Here is a 16945-nt window from a genome sequence, read left to right as displayed (position 1 = left end):
ATGACTGTGTGCTTTTCTTTTCCAGAGGAGACTGCAGTTACCTTAATCTCAGCATGTAGAGGCTGGATGGGGAAGTGGGTTAATAACTCTCTTTTCCAAGAATTGCCTATTAGACTGCGGTCAGGAGCCATTATTAAACCTCTTTCCACAAGAACCAGACTACATGCTATGCACATGCAGCCAGAGCTGGACAAAACAGGGTTCTCGGATATATTCACATGTGGGCAACTGCACACAAACCAGGGACTCGTTGAGGCTTTGTTTTTTTTTATTTAGTATAAAAGTCAAGTTGTAGCTCAGAGTCCGGCTCAGACTGTCTTGCTCATTAGATCAGTTTACAAAGACCTATGTTTACACAATATTGTTCTCTTTAATACAAACAATTATTTACACTCCAGTCAAAAATAAATAGAAGACAATGAGTAGGAAAAGCCACCCAGAAAGGCTCTTGGATGGTGTAGGCTTCGCTGTATTTTAAGCACCGTGGAGGAGCCTGACTCACTCTCCTGTTCAAGGATAACACACACTGCAAGAGGGGCCTCCGCTGTCAAATCCAAGACAGCCTCTCCTGACAAGCTGCTGTGACTCCAAAACCTCCATTCAACCATGGTCAGTCAGGTCAGAGACTGAATCGTACCTCACATCAGTTGAGGGTTGGTTCCTATCAGTTCAGGTATATTCACAGAGATGGCCGCAGCCTGCTGGACAGTGTGAACTGGTCTCTAGCCACTTCATGATGTGCTGCAGATGGCCACCGTGACTGCAGCCCTGGCACCACACAAAGAGGCCCTTCACCACATGATGGCACACAGCACACGTGCTGGCACACTGCCGACACCTGGCCCAAAGAAAGAAGATTACAGGTCAATCAGCTGCAGAGAAAGCACCCTGGGGCTCTCAAACCCTAGCATGCACCAGCTGGATCAGGGAACCCATCCACACAATGCAGCCTCCTCAGGGAGTGAGCTGTCAATTCCTGCCTACTCCTCAAAATAACAACTCCTTCAGTGTCAGCTGCCCTTGCTTGCACAAGGCAAGGAGTTTATAAACCAGAAACCCAAGAAAGCAGGAAAAATATAACATTGTGGCCCGATGTTGGGTTCCTCACAGCAACGAAATCAACTGCAAATTAAACTGCTTACAAAGAAGCAGTAGCATTATGGGGCGGAAGCTTTAACTCAGTCAGGCTGGGCGTAGAAGACTATTTACCATTCAGAATCAGCACAGCTCCTGAGTGATCTCAAGGGATCACCAACAGCAGAATGTATTTCCATGCTTCAGGGTGGTTCAGTGTTAGGACAGTTCTCAAAGTGCTGGGGGACCTGGCTTCTAGTCCCAGCACTGCCATTGGCCAGCTGTGTGACCTTGGACAAATCATTGCACCTCTCAGTCTGTTTTCCCTCCCCCTTGTGTCTGGTTTATTAAGGTGAGCTCTTCAAGGCAGGCAGGCCCTCTCTTTGTAGGTGTATGCACAATGGGGTGAGCCCCACTGGGGCCTTTAGGTGGTACTAGATAAAGGAAACAGGACTGAGCATGATGTTATTTCAAGGTAATTAGCTACCTACAGACAAACCCTGCAAAACAAAGGCATCTACCCCAACCCCCCTTCTACCCTAAGGCATCTCACCTGTCACAGATCCAGCCCTTGTTGCTCATTGGCCGCTTGCAGTTGCTGCAGTTGATGTGCAGGGTGGTGGAGGCCTGGTTGAGGCAGTTGATGCCTCTGCACGTGCTCAGTTTGATCACCTCATTGGAGACATTCCAGAGCTGGAAGCGCTGTAGCAGGTCGATATAGGAGGTGTACCAGTGCTCCTGGGGGAGTGGGCACACACCTACGTTAGCCTTGGTTCACATCAGGGTGTGTGAACAAAGCTACTGAACCCAAGCCCCCTCCCTGCGACTCAGGTTAGATCGCCTCCAGAAGGGCACACCACTTAGCTCAGTGGCCCTCAACCTGTTTACCCTGATGGGCTGCATTCAATATTACCCAAGGCTGTCACATGGCCTGCAGCTGCATGCTAAGTGGTTGCTGGGCTGCAGGCTGAGAACCACTGTAAAATATTTCCTGGTTATTCTACAGCACACAGAGTTAGCTGGGATGGTACCAGCTCCAAAGATCTGATCTCTGCTGCCACCAGCCTACTAAAGCCAAAAGCATGAGTCACTCTGCTCCCTAGAAATTCTTAGCTCATAGTCCACAGGATCAACTCAGTGGGACCTTGCAGATGGAAACATTATTTCTTATTCATTTACAGTGGCTTGGTCTTACTATGTGTTTGCTGATAATTCTCCAGGAGAGTGCTCCCAAGCAGTGTGGGAGCAGGTTATCAGGCCAGACTCATGACCAACACCCACCACCTCCCTTTCAGTTAATGGATGAGGAACACCTCCTCCCGTCTGTGTTTGGAGTGTCCCACTCTATGTGGACTAGTAATAGAGATGTAGCCGTGTTAGTCTGGTGTAGCTGAAACAAAAACCAGGACCATGTAGCACTTTAAAGACTAACAAGATGGTTTATTAGATGATGAGCTTTCGTGGGCCAGACCCACTTCCTCAGATCAAATTATGCCTATTTTCTTCCACAATTTGATCTGAAGTGGGTCTGGCCCACGAAAGCTCATCACCTAATAAACCATCTTGTTAGTCTTTAAAGTGCTACATAGTCCTGGTTTTTGTTCCTCTCTACATGGGCTTCCTTACAGCTGTCCAAGCCTTTGTCACTTCTCTGTACCTGAGACTCCCCCACTTTGGCTGGTGCCTGTCTGGTTAGCATCTCTGACAGTGTGTCAGCATCAGCTTCCAGTTAGCTGCCAGTCCAGGTGTGGAGTTCGAGCTCTAAAGGCATCATAGGACCACATTCTCCCCAAGTTGGGAATAGCTGGGGTGCTACAGCTCAGAGCCAACAGATACATCTGGCTGGGGCAGGCTGTCAGGGGACAGCCCTTGACTCTGGGATTTCTTCCCCACCAGTCCAACAGAGCCTGAGTTTGCTCATTGCCAAGTCTGCCCCAGCTTCTCCAGGAGGGTTGACAAGATAGAAGCTCAGTCCTTGGACCTTCTTTCAAGCAAGTGGAGTTGTTGAATGGCAAGTTATAGGTGAACTGTACTGCACTTAGAGCTCTGAAGAGCTGTGTTTTCATAAACCCTGGCATGATCAGGAGAGCTGAGCAACACCCAGTGACTAAGGGGGTTAACTCAGGTACCTAGCAAAGGTGGGTGTGTGGTGGGTTTTTTTTTCAGGCAATCAGCCAATAAAAATGCAGGTAGGAATTTCAAATGGGAAAACAGGGTTTTTTCTCCTCTCTCCTTTGTTTGAGATCAGAGCAGTTTCTCCCAGGTATTGAGGGAGATGGGAGACGCTTCTCTCTCCAAGAACAGACTTCCTGAAATGTGTAAGTTTAGATAGTCCATCAGGGTTTATTGTTTTCCTTGTTTGGAGGTTTGGAAATCATGTCTGAGCTGGCTAATTGTTTTTCTCTTGTGTAACTAAGGATTACAGCCCAGGGACTTTCCCTGAGTCTATGTCAATTGTGGCTATTTACCACCTGGCCAATTTACTATGCTTGCAACAGTAGTTTTGTTTTTGATGATAAAAGTTTTATTTTTATTTTAATTAACCGGTATTGGTTGATTGTGGTGTCCTTAGGATTAAGTGCCTAGTTACAAGGGTAGAGTCCATTGTTGTCTGTGGATTCCCTCTGTTTTCTCAGCTCCAAGCAAAACGGAGGTTGGGAGCAGTGGGGAGAGCTTTACCTTAGGGGAGGAGATTCCCAGCTGATCTCTCTCCCTGGAAAAGGGTTTTTATTTTGTATTTTCTTTTCATCACTTGGGTGGTGGCAGCACAGAACCAGTCTTGTCCTTTTGGATCTCAGGGGGACTGAGATTGAATAAGTTGTCTCTGGGAATCTCAGAGACAGGTTTTGCAGTGTTTATTCTGCTAGCTGGCCCCCCATCTCTGCACGCAGTGTGTCAGGTTGGGTGACTGAGCCGTGACAAACCCAAATGAATATACCAAGCTAGTCTGGAGCAGCTACACAGGCCTGTAGCCACGCTGCTCCCTCCAGCTGGGAGCATGTCATGTCTCGTAAGGCAAAAGAGCCAGGCCAGGTCAGCACTCAGAAGGAGGAAAGGAAAACCTTAGGGCACTACTGATGCAGCAGGTGTCTCTCCTCCCTTCAAGCTGGTATTGTGCCGGTGTGCCAGGAAGCAGGTACTATGCTGCTAATAAGAGAATGCCTCTCTGACCAGCGGCAGGACTGAGGCATTAAAGACACCCTGGCTCTTTCTGCAGGAATGGGTTGTTAGCCCCAGTGATAGGGCCAGCTCCACTCCAGAGAATTACAGTCGCAGCATCCACTGGATACAGCATTTGTTTTCACTGTTGTGGGACTTCGCTGTACACTGCGTTTTGCTATCAGTTACGCAATCTTTGGATCTTATAGGGAGAGTTTCAAAGCTCTCGGGGGTCTTTGAGATGAAAGACTCCATATAAATAAAAGGGATTATTACAAGTCCCCAAACTCTGTTTGCTGGGAGAGGGTATGGCAATAGCTCTGCTCAAGGAGCCTCTCTTTGGGAAGCCCCTCCTTCCAGGAGCACTGTACCTGCATTTGCTCATCAATCTCTTTCCTGATCCGGTCTCCCAGCACGATGAGCACGGACACGGCCATCTGCACGTCCCCCTGCTCGGCGTAGAAGAGGAGCATGTCCCGGACGATGGGGTTGAAGAAGTCGGGAGGCAGGCGATTCTCGTAGAGGGAGTGGGAGATGGAGATGAGGGAGAACGACTCCACTGGTGTCAGGGACACGGTCTCAGCCTCGTTGCCACTGACGTGAGGAGAATCCGCCTTGTCCTGCAAGTGGTCCAGGGCTGAGGGGTTGTCCACTATCTCATGGCGCAGAGGGAAGGCCTCCTGGGGGAGGATGTATTCCTGCTCTTCGGCTGCAAGGAGACAAGCCCTTGGGTGTTAGTGTCCCAGATAAAGGAGAGACAAGGCGGGTGCACTAATATCACCTGCCTTGTTCTCCTATATCCTGCGACAGACATGGCCACACCACCACCACCAGTCAAGGAGGGACCTGGCATCCTCCCCAGTGCCAGCGAGCCCACAGGCAGCTGTGAGACCGAGCTGCTCTGCACACGTTCACAAACTCACCATGGGGATTCTCATGGTCCATCATGTACAGCTCATCCTCATCCCCCTCCACGTCCCCCAGGATATAATCCGCAGGGACATCGCTGCCCTCGGTCTCCTCGTTCTCTAGATCAGCAAGGAAAGGGCAGGAGGAGCAGAGAAAGGACAGGTCAGAAAACTCCTGCCAACATGCCACGGCCGCTGCTCTCACCCTCAGCAAACTGGCCTAGAGGCCAGAGTGTGTGTGTGTGTGTGGAGAGGGGGCGCATAGGCACAGCGCTTTGCATTGGTAAATCATCTTCTATCCAACAATCACAAAGAGCTTCATAGAGGGAAGGCAGCAACACTGTCCCTTCCACAGATGGGGAAACTGAGGCACAGATGGCATGAAATGATGTGTCAAGGTCACACCGCACATCACAGTGACAGGACTGGGCCAAGAAACCAGTAATCCCGGCTCCCAGTTCTCTGCTCTAACCACTGTCCCATCCCAACAATCCTCCCCGCATTCCAGGGTGACAGACTCCAACCTCAGAGACCTGGGCCAGCAATTTGTGGACATCTGCATGTTCACTGACCAAATCCACCGGGATTTGGCTGGTGTTGGGACAGAGTTCCCCAGGAGAGACAATGCTAACGGGATCTAGAACAGGACGATGGGGTCACAGTGCAATGCAGAGGTGGTGTCACCTGCTAGCAATAACCAAGAGTGTGATAACGGCTGGCTGGCTGGCAGGTTCAAAGTCATAGATCAGAGCAGTAAGTGGACAGACTAGCACCGTTAGGAGTAGGCATTTAAACAGATAATCGGTTACCCAGTAAGGGTGATGCTTAACGGTAACCGGTGGCCAGCTGGGCTGGAGCAGCCCCTACCCGCAATGTGCCTTGGGCAAAGGGGGCTGTTCTAGCCCAGCTGGGCCATACCACAGAGAGGGGGCTGCTCCAGCGGCCCCCTACCCATGGCACAAGGCAGCAGGTTTGTTAACCAGTTAAACATATAGTTTAACTGATTAACATTTTAAGCTGGATTTTACCTCCCTAGTTGAGGGTAGCTGCAGGCCAGCAATGCTGGGAGGAGGCAGGGCCACGCTGCAAGTTGTTAACCAGGGCCAATAGAGCGGGAGTGTGACTGGTGTGTTGCCATGCTTTCTGACATGCTGGGTCATGCTTTTTGCTGACTGTGAATGTCCCAGGCAGGGAGTTACAGTCGCAAAGCTTCTGAGGCGTCCAGGGTTACACAGCAGGCAGTGACTTCACCCCTCCCTGACTGGACTGCACCCCACACTGAGCATTTTGGATTCCTGCAACAGAGCCAGTCCCTGGGCCCAGCAGTTGAACATTACCATCATTGTTGATTAAGGTGGAGGAGGAATCCATCAGGATGTTTTCGGACCGGCTCTCTCCTTTGCTGCGCTCCAGTCTGGACTCGCTGCCTAGCCCAGACGGCATGTCCTTCAGGTTAAAGCTGGGAAGGAAGCCAAGCCCACATTAGCCCTTATTTCTTTCTCACTCCAATAGACGCTGCCGCAGCAGCCGCTGCCTCTCTGCTTTTGACAGATGGGAACAAAGGAGCCGGCCCCCCTGGGAAGGTCCTTCTGAGTTAGATCCGTGGGAGTGGCCAGCTCCTCTGCAGTGACTCTGACGTGGTGTAAGAGGCCATCTCCGGAGCGGTTCCCCCTTCCCTATCACACAGCACAGTTCCCACATCTCTCGCAGCACAGGGCAGGCCTGCCCATCTACTTCCCTCAGCACGGCCATGTCTGGGGAAGCCCTGAGTGGACCGCTCACCTGTTCATGAGTGGGAGGGAGGCGCTGCTCTTCCCCAGGCTGTGGTTCAGATTAGTAGAGGGCACAGTGCCAGGGCTGGAGTAAATAATTCGGAGCATTGTCCAAGTCTGGGCAACCTGGCCCCAGGGAGAGAGAAGGGAAGGGGGAAGTGTTAGGTTGTCACCACTGTCCATCAACCAAGGCAACAGCATGAGAAAGTTGGTTTCTGGAACATAAAGCAGAAAGCATGGGGCAGGAGCATCCCTCACTGGAGCGGACCTGCTGTAATGTAGTTTCTAGCCACCCTACAATGTTCCCTAGACCTTTCCCGCCCTCTCAGGGAACAGAACGGGCAGCAACGCAGGGAACACCAGGATGCCTGTACACCGACAGACTACATGGGAAGGGCAAGCTCAGGTCTGGGTCTGGGTCTGGGTCTGGATCAGAGCTCCCCTTGTGTTCTGGGGGCTGGGATCCAGGGCTGTATCTGGGGTTATTTGTCACAAACAAATCCTTTCAGATCTCCTTGCACATGAGATTGCCAAGTCCTGCCAGTGCCACCGCTCCTTATCTGTTTCATTTTGCTCCTCTGTACGGGAGCAAGGTTAGCCCCACTGCACCAAGGAACACTCTGTACTCGAGCAGGCAGCAGGAGAGAGAGAGGTCTAAAGTAGGGATGTGAATGGTTAACTGGTTAGCATCACCCTTAATGGCTATAGGGATGTGAATGGTTAACTGGTAAGCACCACTCTTAATGGGCAATATTTACCTGTTATGGATAACCAGTGGGGGCTGTTAATCAGTTTACTAAATGGGATTTTACATCCCTTGTCTACAGGGGAAGTAGACATGACAGAGCCAAGGGAGAGGAGAAAAAACAGACAAGCTGTGGCTACAAGATGGAAGTCAGCCCCCGACTGGCAGGGGCTAGGTGCACACTGACGACAGTGCATTCCTGCCCGTGGCGGGAGCAGGGGTAGGAACATGTCACATTTCGCAAAAGAAAGGAAAAGAGAAGCAACAGAAAGTTTAGCCCTTGGGCAAACTACGTTTCCAAGTCATTTCCCAGCACTAGCCCAGCTTCCATACTCAGGGCATTATCAGCTATTGAGCCTAGAACATAGAAACGTAGGGCTGGAAGGGACCTCAAGAGCTCACCTAGTCCAGCCCCCTGCACTGAGATGGGACCAAGTACACCTAGGTCACCCCGACAGGTATTCGTCCAACCTGTTCTTAAAAGCCTCCAGTGCCAGGGATTCCACAAGCTGCCTTGGTGACCTGTACTTAGGTATCCTTAGGGGAAACCTAAATCTCCCTTACTGCAGATTAAACCCATTCCTTTTTGTTCTACCTTCAGTGGCCATAGAGAATAATCAATTACTGGCCTCTTTGCACCAGCCCTTGACATATCTGAAGATTGTTATGTCCTCAGCTGATTCCCGCCTTGCACCCAGTCCCAGATGCTGCATCTCTCCTTTTTAAACGTATTAAGAGCCTGTTGTTAATCAGTTAACTAAACAGGATTTTACATCCCTAGTCTACAGGGGAAGTAGACATGACGGAGCCAAAGGGAGAAGAGAAAAACCAGAAAAGCTGTGGCTACAAGATGGCTCTTAATACCCTGTTGGCTCTTAATACATTTAAAAGGCTGGAGTGCAGCAGGGGGGACCCAGTGTGAGGCAGGAATCATCTATCCTGGCTCATGCCTGGTCCCCACTACCCCTCTGCTTCTCCTGTTCCTTGTGGACATAGTGCTGGGGGAAAACTGGCTTTTCAGTCGGCTCCCTCCAGCACCAGCTCCAGCTCTCCCCCCTTGCTGCCTCTGATAGAGACAGCAAGGCGGGGGGAAGCGACTAGTCGAAGAACTATTCAACCATCCAATAAACTTATCCTTATCGGATAGTCGACTCGTCGCTTACATCCCTACTCTGCAGCCCCCCTAATCTGCATCCCCACAGTTTGTGTTTACGGCATCTGGCTCTACATATGATCAAGGCTTCCTATGCCAGCCGGCTTGGCTAGAAGATCGTGATGATAAAGAGCCTGTCTCCCCCTTCCCTGTTAGCATGTTGCATGTACCTGGTCACGGTCGAGCTCTTTGGCTACCTTGGCATTGTGGTCACATAGCTCTGCCAGGGGTCTCCCTGCCAGCACATACTGCTTGGCTGTTCTCACAAACCAATCCATGCTGCCACTCTCGAGGTCTGTCTCAAAGACAATCAGGGCACTGGAGGAAGAGATGTACTCGAACTGCTCCGTGGGGTCCAGCTTGCGCTTGAAGAAGATGGGATGCCGCCTGTCACCAATGTAGGGCTTGCGGTTGGAATCGGAGGAGATCAGGCTCTCTTTGGCTGCAAAGGCCAGGTCCCCAAAGAGGCTGTAGCACAGGCCCTCAGGGTTGGCCCTGTCGATGGGCTGGCTGGCATCCTTGAAGATGTGCTGGTAGAGGGTGCTGTCCTTGGAGCCCGAGAGGAGGAAGTAGGGATCATGGAGGTGGCGCCACACAATACCCGTGGTGACGTCCTTGTGCTCTTCGAACATGGCAGACGGGATGAAGGGGCGCCGCACATCCCACACGTAGATGTTGTGGTCCACCATCATGGAGCAGGTGGCGATGTGGTGCTTGCACTCTGGCCGCCACTTGACCCTGGCCACGGAAGCTATGGTTTGCACGCAGTAGATCTCTTTGGCCCGGTTGGTGTTCATGTCCCAGACCTTCACCATCTTATCTCGGCCCCCTGTCGCCAGCCAGCCCCTGGCAGCAGGGAGAAAGGAGCAAGTAGAAACTTAACTGGAGAAACGTCCTGCAAGTAGATCTTGGATTACTGGCTTTTTATGCATGCTGTTTAAGCTAGAGGAGGTCAGAGTGCTGCTTGCCAGCCACCTGGCACTAAGCAAGCACAGACCTTGGGTACCTTCTCTTTTAGCCTAGAGGCATCTCTCACCAGAACGCCAACTCCCACTCTGGGGAACAGTGCATGCTGGGACCCGGAGTTCCCACAGACTACGCCTGCATCCGAATAAAAGGGAGGATGCCACATCTTCCACTTTATTCAGATTAGGTAGGGTCCTCCAGCCCCTGGTTGAGAAAATTTCATTGTTTTCCTCTGCATTTCAGTCAGTGAAAATGAGAGAGGCTTCCAGTCCCTCTACTCTCGCAAATAAAAGCAGTGGACACAAAGACTAACTGGGGTGTTTTTTGTGCTTCCCTCAGCGTGTGAACCTCGCTCCCCAGCATGAGACAGGCCAAGAGTTTCAAGAAGCTGTATACGGTCCACAAGCTGCATGCAATATTTTTCAGTATAAATTAATTATTTACTAGGAAATCTGACTTTTCCCCTCAAGGAATCTGTTTAAATCTAATGGCAGGATGGCAAACGTGCCTGGCCCACGAGAAAGCTGTTTTAACACAGCTTCAAGTCTCTCACTCCCTGAGCTGATCAAGTTGGCGAAACACACTGGACAGTCCCGATACTGCCCAGTTCCAGCAAACTTCTGGTTTACTAGTTACTGCTGGCTACCCTACAGAGCAGCAGGAGTGACTTGATTTATATTCCATGCTGCTCCTTCCATTATTCAGGAGAGGGTCATGTAGCTATTAAGTTTTCTGCCCCTCCCCAGACAGTTTTCACAGAACCACTGTGTGACCTTACCCCCTCAGGAGTGCTCTCACAAGACAGAGTGATTGCCACATGCAGGGCTCAACTGAGGCAATCAGCGTAGCACATACCTGTCCTCTGGATGCCAGTCACAGCAGAAAACAGGCCCATTGTGAGCCGTGAACATCCTCTCATAGCGGTCCGGCCGGCGGATGTCCCACAGCTGTACGTTCCCATTCTCAAAGGTTGCAGCAAAGGTGAAGTAATCACGGATGCTAAACTGTACATCGCGCACACTTTCCGACTGGCCTGAGGGACGAGAGGAATGTAGATCGGATCCCACAGGGCCTCAACAAAATCATTCCCCTGGTGGTAATGCTATTGGCTAGACTGGGTCTAGAATAAATTGCCAATGGCAGGCCAACCTGATTCACTCCTGGACTCAGCAGCAGTGCGCCCTGGCTATAGGAAATGCAGAAATCACCTGTACTAATGCTCAAGAGACAGCACTGGCTACCCTTGTTCAGAACAGCTTCCTTTGCAAAGCCGGCACTGCCTCTGCCCTACAAAGTCCATAAATAGACAACATCAGAGCTGTCAATCCAGCACCTGTCCATCACACTTTTTTTGTCCTACTCGCTCTGCAAATCCCTCTGCATCTACCCAGTTAGGATCTGTATCATCAAAACCACTGCTTGATACTAGAATTTAAGGCACCAGATACTGGCAACTGAGTTGGGATGTGGGCGGGAAGAGGGTATGATTTGGGGAAAAGGGAAAGTAGATAACCCTTTCCCCCAACAACTCACGCAACTAATGCAGTTCTACATGTTGGCTATGACAATGACAAGCACTTACAACACTGGCTGCTACAGACTAGAAGTCCCACTAGCAGAGACTTGGTCCCCTGATACCTTGATTGGATCATCAGAACCCCAGAAGAGGTACGGTAAATCTTTACCACAACGCAACACAGAGATCAGAGGGACAAAGGCCTGGGACACACGGGATTGTTTGGCATTTCTCCCCATTTAAGATGAAATTGACAACTCCAGTCTGCAGCATATGCAATAAGCATCCTAATTAGGGATATCAACAAGCAGCTGACTATATGATTAACGAATAAGCCGAGGAGGAGGAGGTGGGGGTGGGGTGGGGGTTGGGTTCCAAGCTCCCTGGAGACATAGGCTGCTTTGTAGCATTAGCCCCTGTCCACAGGGGGTCTGAGCTCCCGCAGAGCAGCCTCTGTTCGTGGGGAGCTCAGCTCCCCCATGGACAGGGGCTACTGTCTCCCCATGCTGCTGCCTCTATATTAGTGCAGGGCAGCAGGCATCCAGACTGTGAGGGAAGCTGGTTTTTAAACTGGCTCCGCTCACCTCCCCTCTGATAGGCAGCAGTGCGGGGTGGCAGGGGGCTCCCCGGGAGTGGGGCTGGGAGCACACTGGCTCCCAACCCTGGGGTCTATTGAATAGTCATATAATTGCTATGATTTCATGCAGTTACACACCTATTCAATTACCCGATGGCTAACATCCCTCACCCTAATACACAGTATACTGTCCAACTGGGCCCAAGACTGAGGCTCGATCTAAACTAGGGATACAAAGTCCTGAATAATTGGTTAACCAGTTAAATGTGATGTTTAACTGGTTAATTAAAGAGGAGGCTGATGGGAGGCAGCACCAGCCTATTTGGGCTAGAGAGGCCCCCTTCCCCCACCTCGACAAGGGTTCCAGAGAAGCTCCTGCCTGCAACATTCTCAGGCTTGTCGCGGACAAGGGCTGCTCCGACCGGGTTAGAGCTCCGACCTGTCCACATTGAGTGCTACATGGCTGGAGCAGCCCCCTGCCCATGACAGGTGGGGAGCTGCTCCAGCCCCACCAGTTAACCAGAACCGGTAAGCATCATCCGTTAAGGTGAGCCATCCTTGGTTAACCTATCAAATCCCTAGTCTAAACTTAGAACGTATTTGGCATAGCTATGTTGGTTAGGAATGTGAGAAAACCACAGCCCTAGTGACAAAGCTATGCAGACAAAAACCCACCGCAGAGACACAACTATACTGACAGATGCACTCTTCTGTCACATCAGCTAACAGTGTGGGGAGATGGCATTACTACATTGGAAGAAATCCTCCATCTCTTGGCTTACACTGAATTTACACTAGGCAGTCTATGCCAGCATGGCCCTTACCAGAGAAGGTGCTGACAGAGTCTTTCTTGCGTAGGTCAAAGCATTTCATGTAGCCATCCTGGGAGCCACTGAGGAGCATATGCACCTCGGTAGGATGGAAGCACACTTTGTTAACTGTCCGCTTGTGTTCAGTGAACAGCTGGTCCTGTTTGTTACGAGATGGCTTCCCAAGATTCCAGGTCACGACCACCCCATTGGTAGCCGCTGTGGCCAGCAGGTTCTCATCCATTTGATGCCACACCACGTCAGCACAACTGAAGTTCAGGGATGGCTTGCGGCCAACGCGCAAGTTTAGCTTCTCCACAAACTGATCTTCATCTATCGAATAGATCTTGAAGATGTTGCGGCCAGCTACCACTACCTGAGCAGCATCACGACACACACTGATGGCATTAGCAGGGGCATCCAGGTGACAGAACATGGTACGCCCAGTGATGGTGTTACCACCAAGGGCGGTGGTAACCCTGGCCATTTTCTCCATAGTCGTCTTCCGTGTGACTTCCTCTCTTTAGACACCAACGCCCCACACAGACAGAAGGCTTTGAGACATGTAGCTCCACATACAGCATTCACACAGGTGAGTCCATTTCCACCAACCGCCTAAAGACCTCATTAAAACCTTCTTGAAAACAAATGGTTTGATTTATGCAGCATCTAAGATTCTCTTCCTATTGTTCCAACTGGACTTGCATATCACTTTCTCTGATCACATTAATCAATCAGTCGTTAATCACAAATTATTCCACAATCACTTAAAAGATCCGCTCATATTCAGCCTTGGTGCATCTTTGGTCACCCCCACATGCACCTTCCAGTAAGTCCATGTTAACTTTTCAGAGATTTCAGTGTCCTTTTTAATTCAAATCTCTGAGAAAATATCCGTCTTGCAGGAAGAACTTCTGCGGAAGCTGTCAATAAGGGCCTGTAAAGGAAGAGAAGAATCTCTCAGAATGTAAAATGCAGCGATAGGGACAGAAGTGAGCCAACAGGATTAGACTGCTGATGTCTTCATGAGAAAGTCATAACGCTCAAATTGCTGCAAGCACCAAAGAAAGAATTTCACTTTTGTTTTTTGTTTAAATTTGGTTCTGGAGAGTGACCGCCATACAGAGTGAGACAGTGTTTGTTACCCGGACAAGTATAGCACAGTCAGCAATGGAGCAAGCTTTTCATATTGACAGCAGCGCCGTCCGTTGGATACAGCAAATTGAGGCCATCACTCTGGGCCCCATGCTTTGGGGAGGGGTCTAGAGCTGGTGTGATTGGCTCCGGAAGGAATGTATTCATTGCTTCCACCCTGGGCGATGCTCTGACAGTGCAACTTGGGAGGGGAGGGTATACCTAATGTGGTGAAATTAGAGTTCAAATCCCCAAGCGTAGGCCTCTCTGCTAAGAAAATGACAAACTTCCCTAATTTTACAGCCGTGTTTGCCACCCTCCTACACAGCTCTCAGTAAAAGTTAGGGGAGGAAGAACATAACGCTGAGGTTATATAGGCCAGTGGTTCTCAACCTTTTGGGGCTCAGGACCCATTTATCAATGTTTATGGCCTGTCATGACCCAGTAAATAGTCCTGGGGGGCAGGGGGAGGAGAGTGGCCTGGGGTGGTTTCAGCAGGGTCTGGCCTGGCACTTGCCCCACAGTGGCAGCTCCTGTGCTGTGGGGCTGGCTAGCTTGGCTCTCCACTCTGGGCACTGCAAACTCTGGGGTTGCGGCACTGCTCAGGTTAGGCCCCGGGCTCCTGACTGGACCAAATTTGAGAGAGTGGAGCTGTGACCTGGCTCACGGGATGGCCGTGAGCCACTCGCTCGGTTTGGCTTCTCCAGACTCCTGTCGTCATGATGGCTGGGCCACACCTGAGTGGCACTGGATCCCTAAAGTTTACAGTACCTGGAGCAGGGAGATCAGCCCAGCCATCCCCTTGGAATGGGACCTGCCCTAGTTCCACCCTCTACTCCTTGATGCCCCAGAGCATACAGCCAAGTAAGGAGATAATGGCTTTCCAGCCAAGCACAGTGACCTCAGCCCCTCACCCACAGCCTTGGACCTTGGAACCTCAGACTGAAGGGCCAAGACAGCAAGGCGGCCGGTGGCCTACCCTAAACAGCCGTGGGGCTGGCTACTCCCTACAAAGAAGGGCAGAAGCCACCAAGGGTTACTTGTCAGCAGAAGGGTGGACTGTGGGGAGATGGGGCTCTTTTCAAGGGGACCAGTAGCCTGGGTCTCCCTGCTTAGAACAGCCAATCCCTTCCTGAACCCCCACTCCCTCCCCTGGCAGCCCATGGCCCCTCTTCCTCCCCCCCAAGCCCCTCCTCTCAGTCCCCCCCACCCCACTTCCTTACTCTTGAGTCCTCCTGCCCCTCTTCCTTCCCCCCAAGCCCCTCCTCTCAGTCCCCCCCACCCCACTTCCTTACTCCTGAGTCCTCCTGCCCCTCTCCCTTCCCCCCAAACCCCTCCTCTCAGTCCCCCCACCCCACTTCCTTACTCCTGAGTCCCCCTGCCCCTCTTCCTTCCCCCCAAACCCCTCCTCTCAGTCCCCCCACCCCACTTCCTTACTCCTGAGTCCCCCTGCCCCTCTTCCTTCCCCCCAAACCCCTCCTCTCAGTCCCCCCACCCCACTTCCTTACTCCTGAGTCCCCCTGCCCCTCTTCCTTCCCCCCAAACCCCTCCTCTCAGTCCCCCCACCCCACTTCCTTACTCCTGAGTCCCCCTGCCCCCAAACTCCCCTCAGTCCCCCCCACCCCACTTCCTTAACCCCCCCCCCACTCTTCAGTCCCCCTGCCGCTTTTCTTCACCCCCACCCCCTCTCGGTCCCCCCCACCCCACTTTCTTACTCCTGAGTCCTCCTGCCCCTCTTCCTTCCCCCCAGACCCCTCCTCTCAGTCCCCCCACCCCACTTCCTTACTCCTGAGTCCCCCTGCCCCCAAACTCCCCTCAGTCCCCCCCACCCCACTTCCTTAACCCCCCCCCCCACTCTTCAGTCCCCCTGCCGCTTTTCTTCACCCCCACCCCCTCTCGGTCCCCCCCACCCCACTTTCTTACTCCTGAGTCCTCCTGCCCCTCTTCCTTCCCCCCAGACCCCTCCTCTCAGTCCCCCCACCCCATTTCCTTACCCCCCCACTCTTCAGTCCCCCTGCCGCTTTTCTTTACCCCCACCCCCTCTCGGTCCCCCCCACTTTCTTACCCTCAAGCCCCTCCTCTCAGCCCCCCCCCCCACTTCCTTACTCTCCGCTCCTCCCTCCCCCCGCCCCAAGCGCCTCCTCTCAGCCCCCCACCTCCCCTCCGGACCCGCAAGCCCCACCCCGGCGGGCCGGGGCCCAGCGATGCCGGGGAAGCGAGCCCGGCCTGGGGGCACTTACCGCGGGGAGCGGGGCCCGGCCGGCTCCTCCAGCAGGGCACGGAAGCGCCGCCCGGCTCCGCCCGCCCTTCCGCCGCCGGCAGCGCCCCGCCCCCGGGCCGGGCCATTGGGCCACGAGGCTGGGCCCGGCGCGGGGCTGGACGCTGAGGGGCGAGCCCCGCCTGGCTCAGGGCCCCCGCCTGGCTCAGGGCCGCGCAGCTGCAAGCACTAAGGGGGGGGGGGGGTCGACCCACAGACAAATCCCGGGGGGTCGCGCTCAGCCAGCGCCCCACCGAGGAGCCCCCCCCATGCCCCTCGCACAGAGCCCGGGCGGTAGAGTGCGCGCTCCGGCCACGGCGGGGGGCTGAGATGCCAGCTCGGCTCCCCAGTGCTGAGCGGGAGCCCCCAGCCTCGGGCTGGAGCCAGCAAGCCTCAGGTTCCCTGCCCCTGCACTAGGGCTAGAGTCAGGCTGCAGGCCCCTTGGGGTCCCCCAGGGCTCTCCAGGCTAGGGGTAGGGTTACTGACAGGAGAGGGTCCCATGCTAAGCTTAGGCCTGCAGCTCACGAGGTTTTCCTAAAGGTAGGTCTCTGCGTTGGGGTGTCCCAGTGTACCCCATATATGACACCTTGTAGCCATGCTCATCACTCTGATATAGTTAACAGCACAGGGTTTAAAGCAGGGATGTGAAAGTGTAACTGTACATGATTAACCAATGAGCCCGGGCTCATCAGTTAACCTTCACGGTCACACCTGAGCTCCTGGTACACACAGGGAGCCAGCTTAAAAGCCAACTTGCCGCATACATTGGTTCCTACAGAGCTGCACCCCGTGTATAACCTCAGTGGTTACTCATTACTTAAAATCCATTTTAATAGCCCTAGTTTTAAGCGGTGATATTTTACTAAATTTGATAA

The 16945-nt window shown here is 52.6% G+C and overlaps 1 protein-coding gene across 1 annotated transcript; it reads right to left on the bottom strand.

The window, feature by feature from the left end:
• Positions 1 to 235: 235 nt before the first annotated feature.
• Positions 236 to 16201, bottom strand: WDR24 (WD repeat domain 24). Its single transcript, XM_075899200.1, has 10 exons — positions 16054 to 16201; positions 12695 to 13616; positions 10633 to 10810; positions 8982 to 9657; positions 6924 to 7039; positions 6479 to 6600; positions 5157 to 5261; positions 4605 to 4942; positions 1628 to 1812; positions 236 to 838 (listed from the first exon to the last, which is right to left on the bottom strand). Exons 2-10 carry the CDS (start codon positions 13173 to 13175, stop codon positions 670 to 672), a joined length of 2370 nt encoding a protein of 789 aa, XP_075755315.1. The 5' UTR covers positions 13176 to 13616; positions 16054 to 16201; the 3' UTR covers positions 236 to 669.
• Positions 16202 to 16945: the final 744 nt, after the last annotated feature.

This window comes from Pelodiscus sinensis, chromosome 16 (assembly GCF_049634645.1).
Source record: "Pelodiscus sinensis isolate JC-2024 chromosome 16, ASM4963464v1, whole genome shotgun sequence".
NCBI classification, from domain to species: Eukaryota; Metazoa; Chordata; order Testudines; family Trionychidae; genus Pelodiscus; species Pelodiscus sinensis.
Note: the sequence above shows the minus strand (reverse complement) of the source record. Positions and strands in the feature narration are given on the sequence as shown.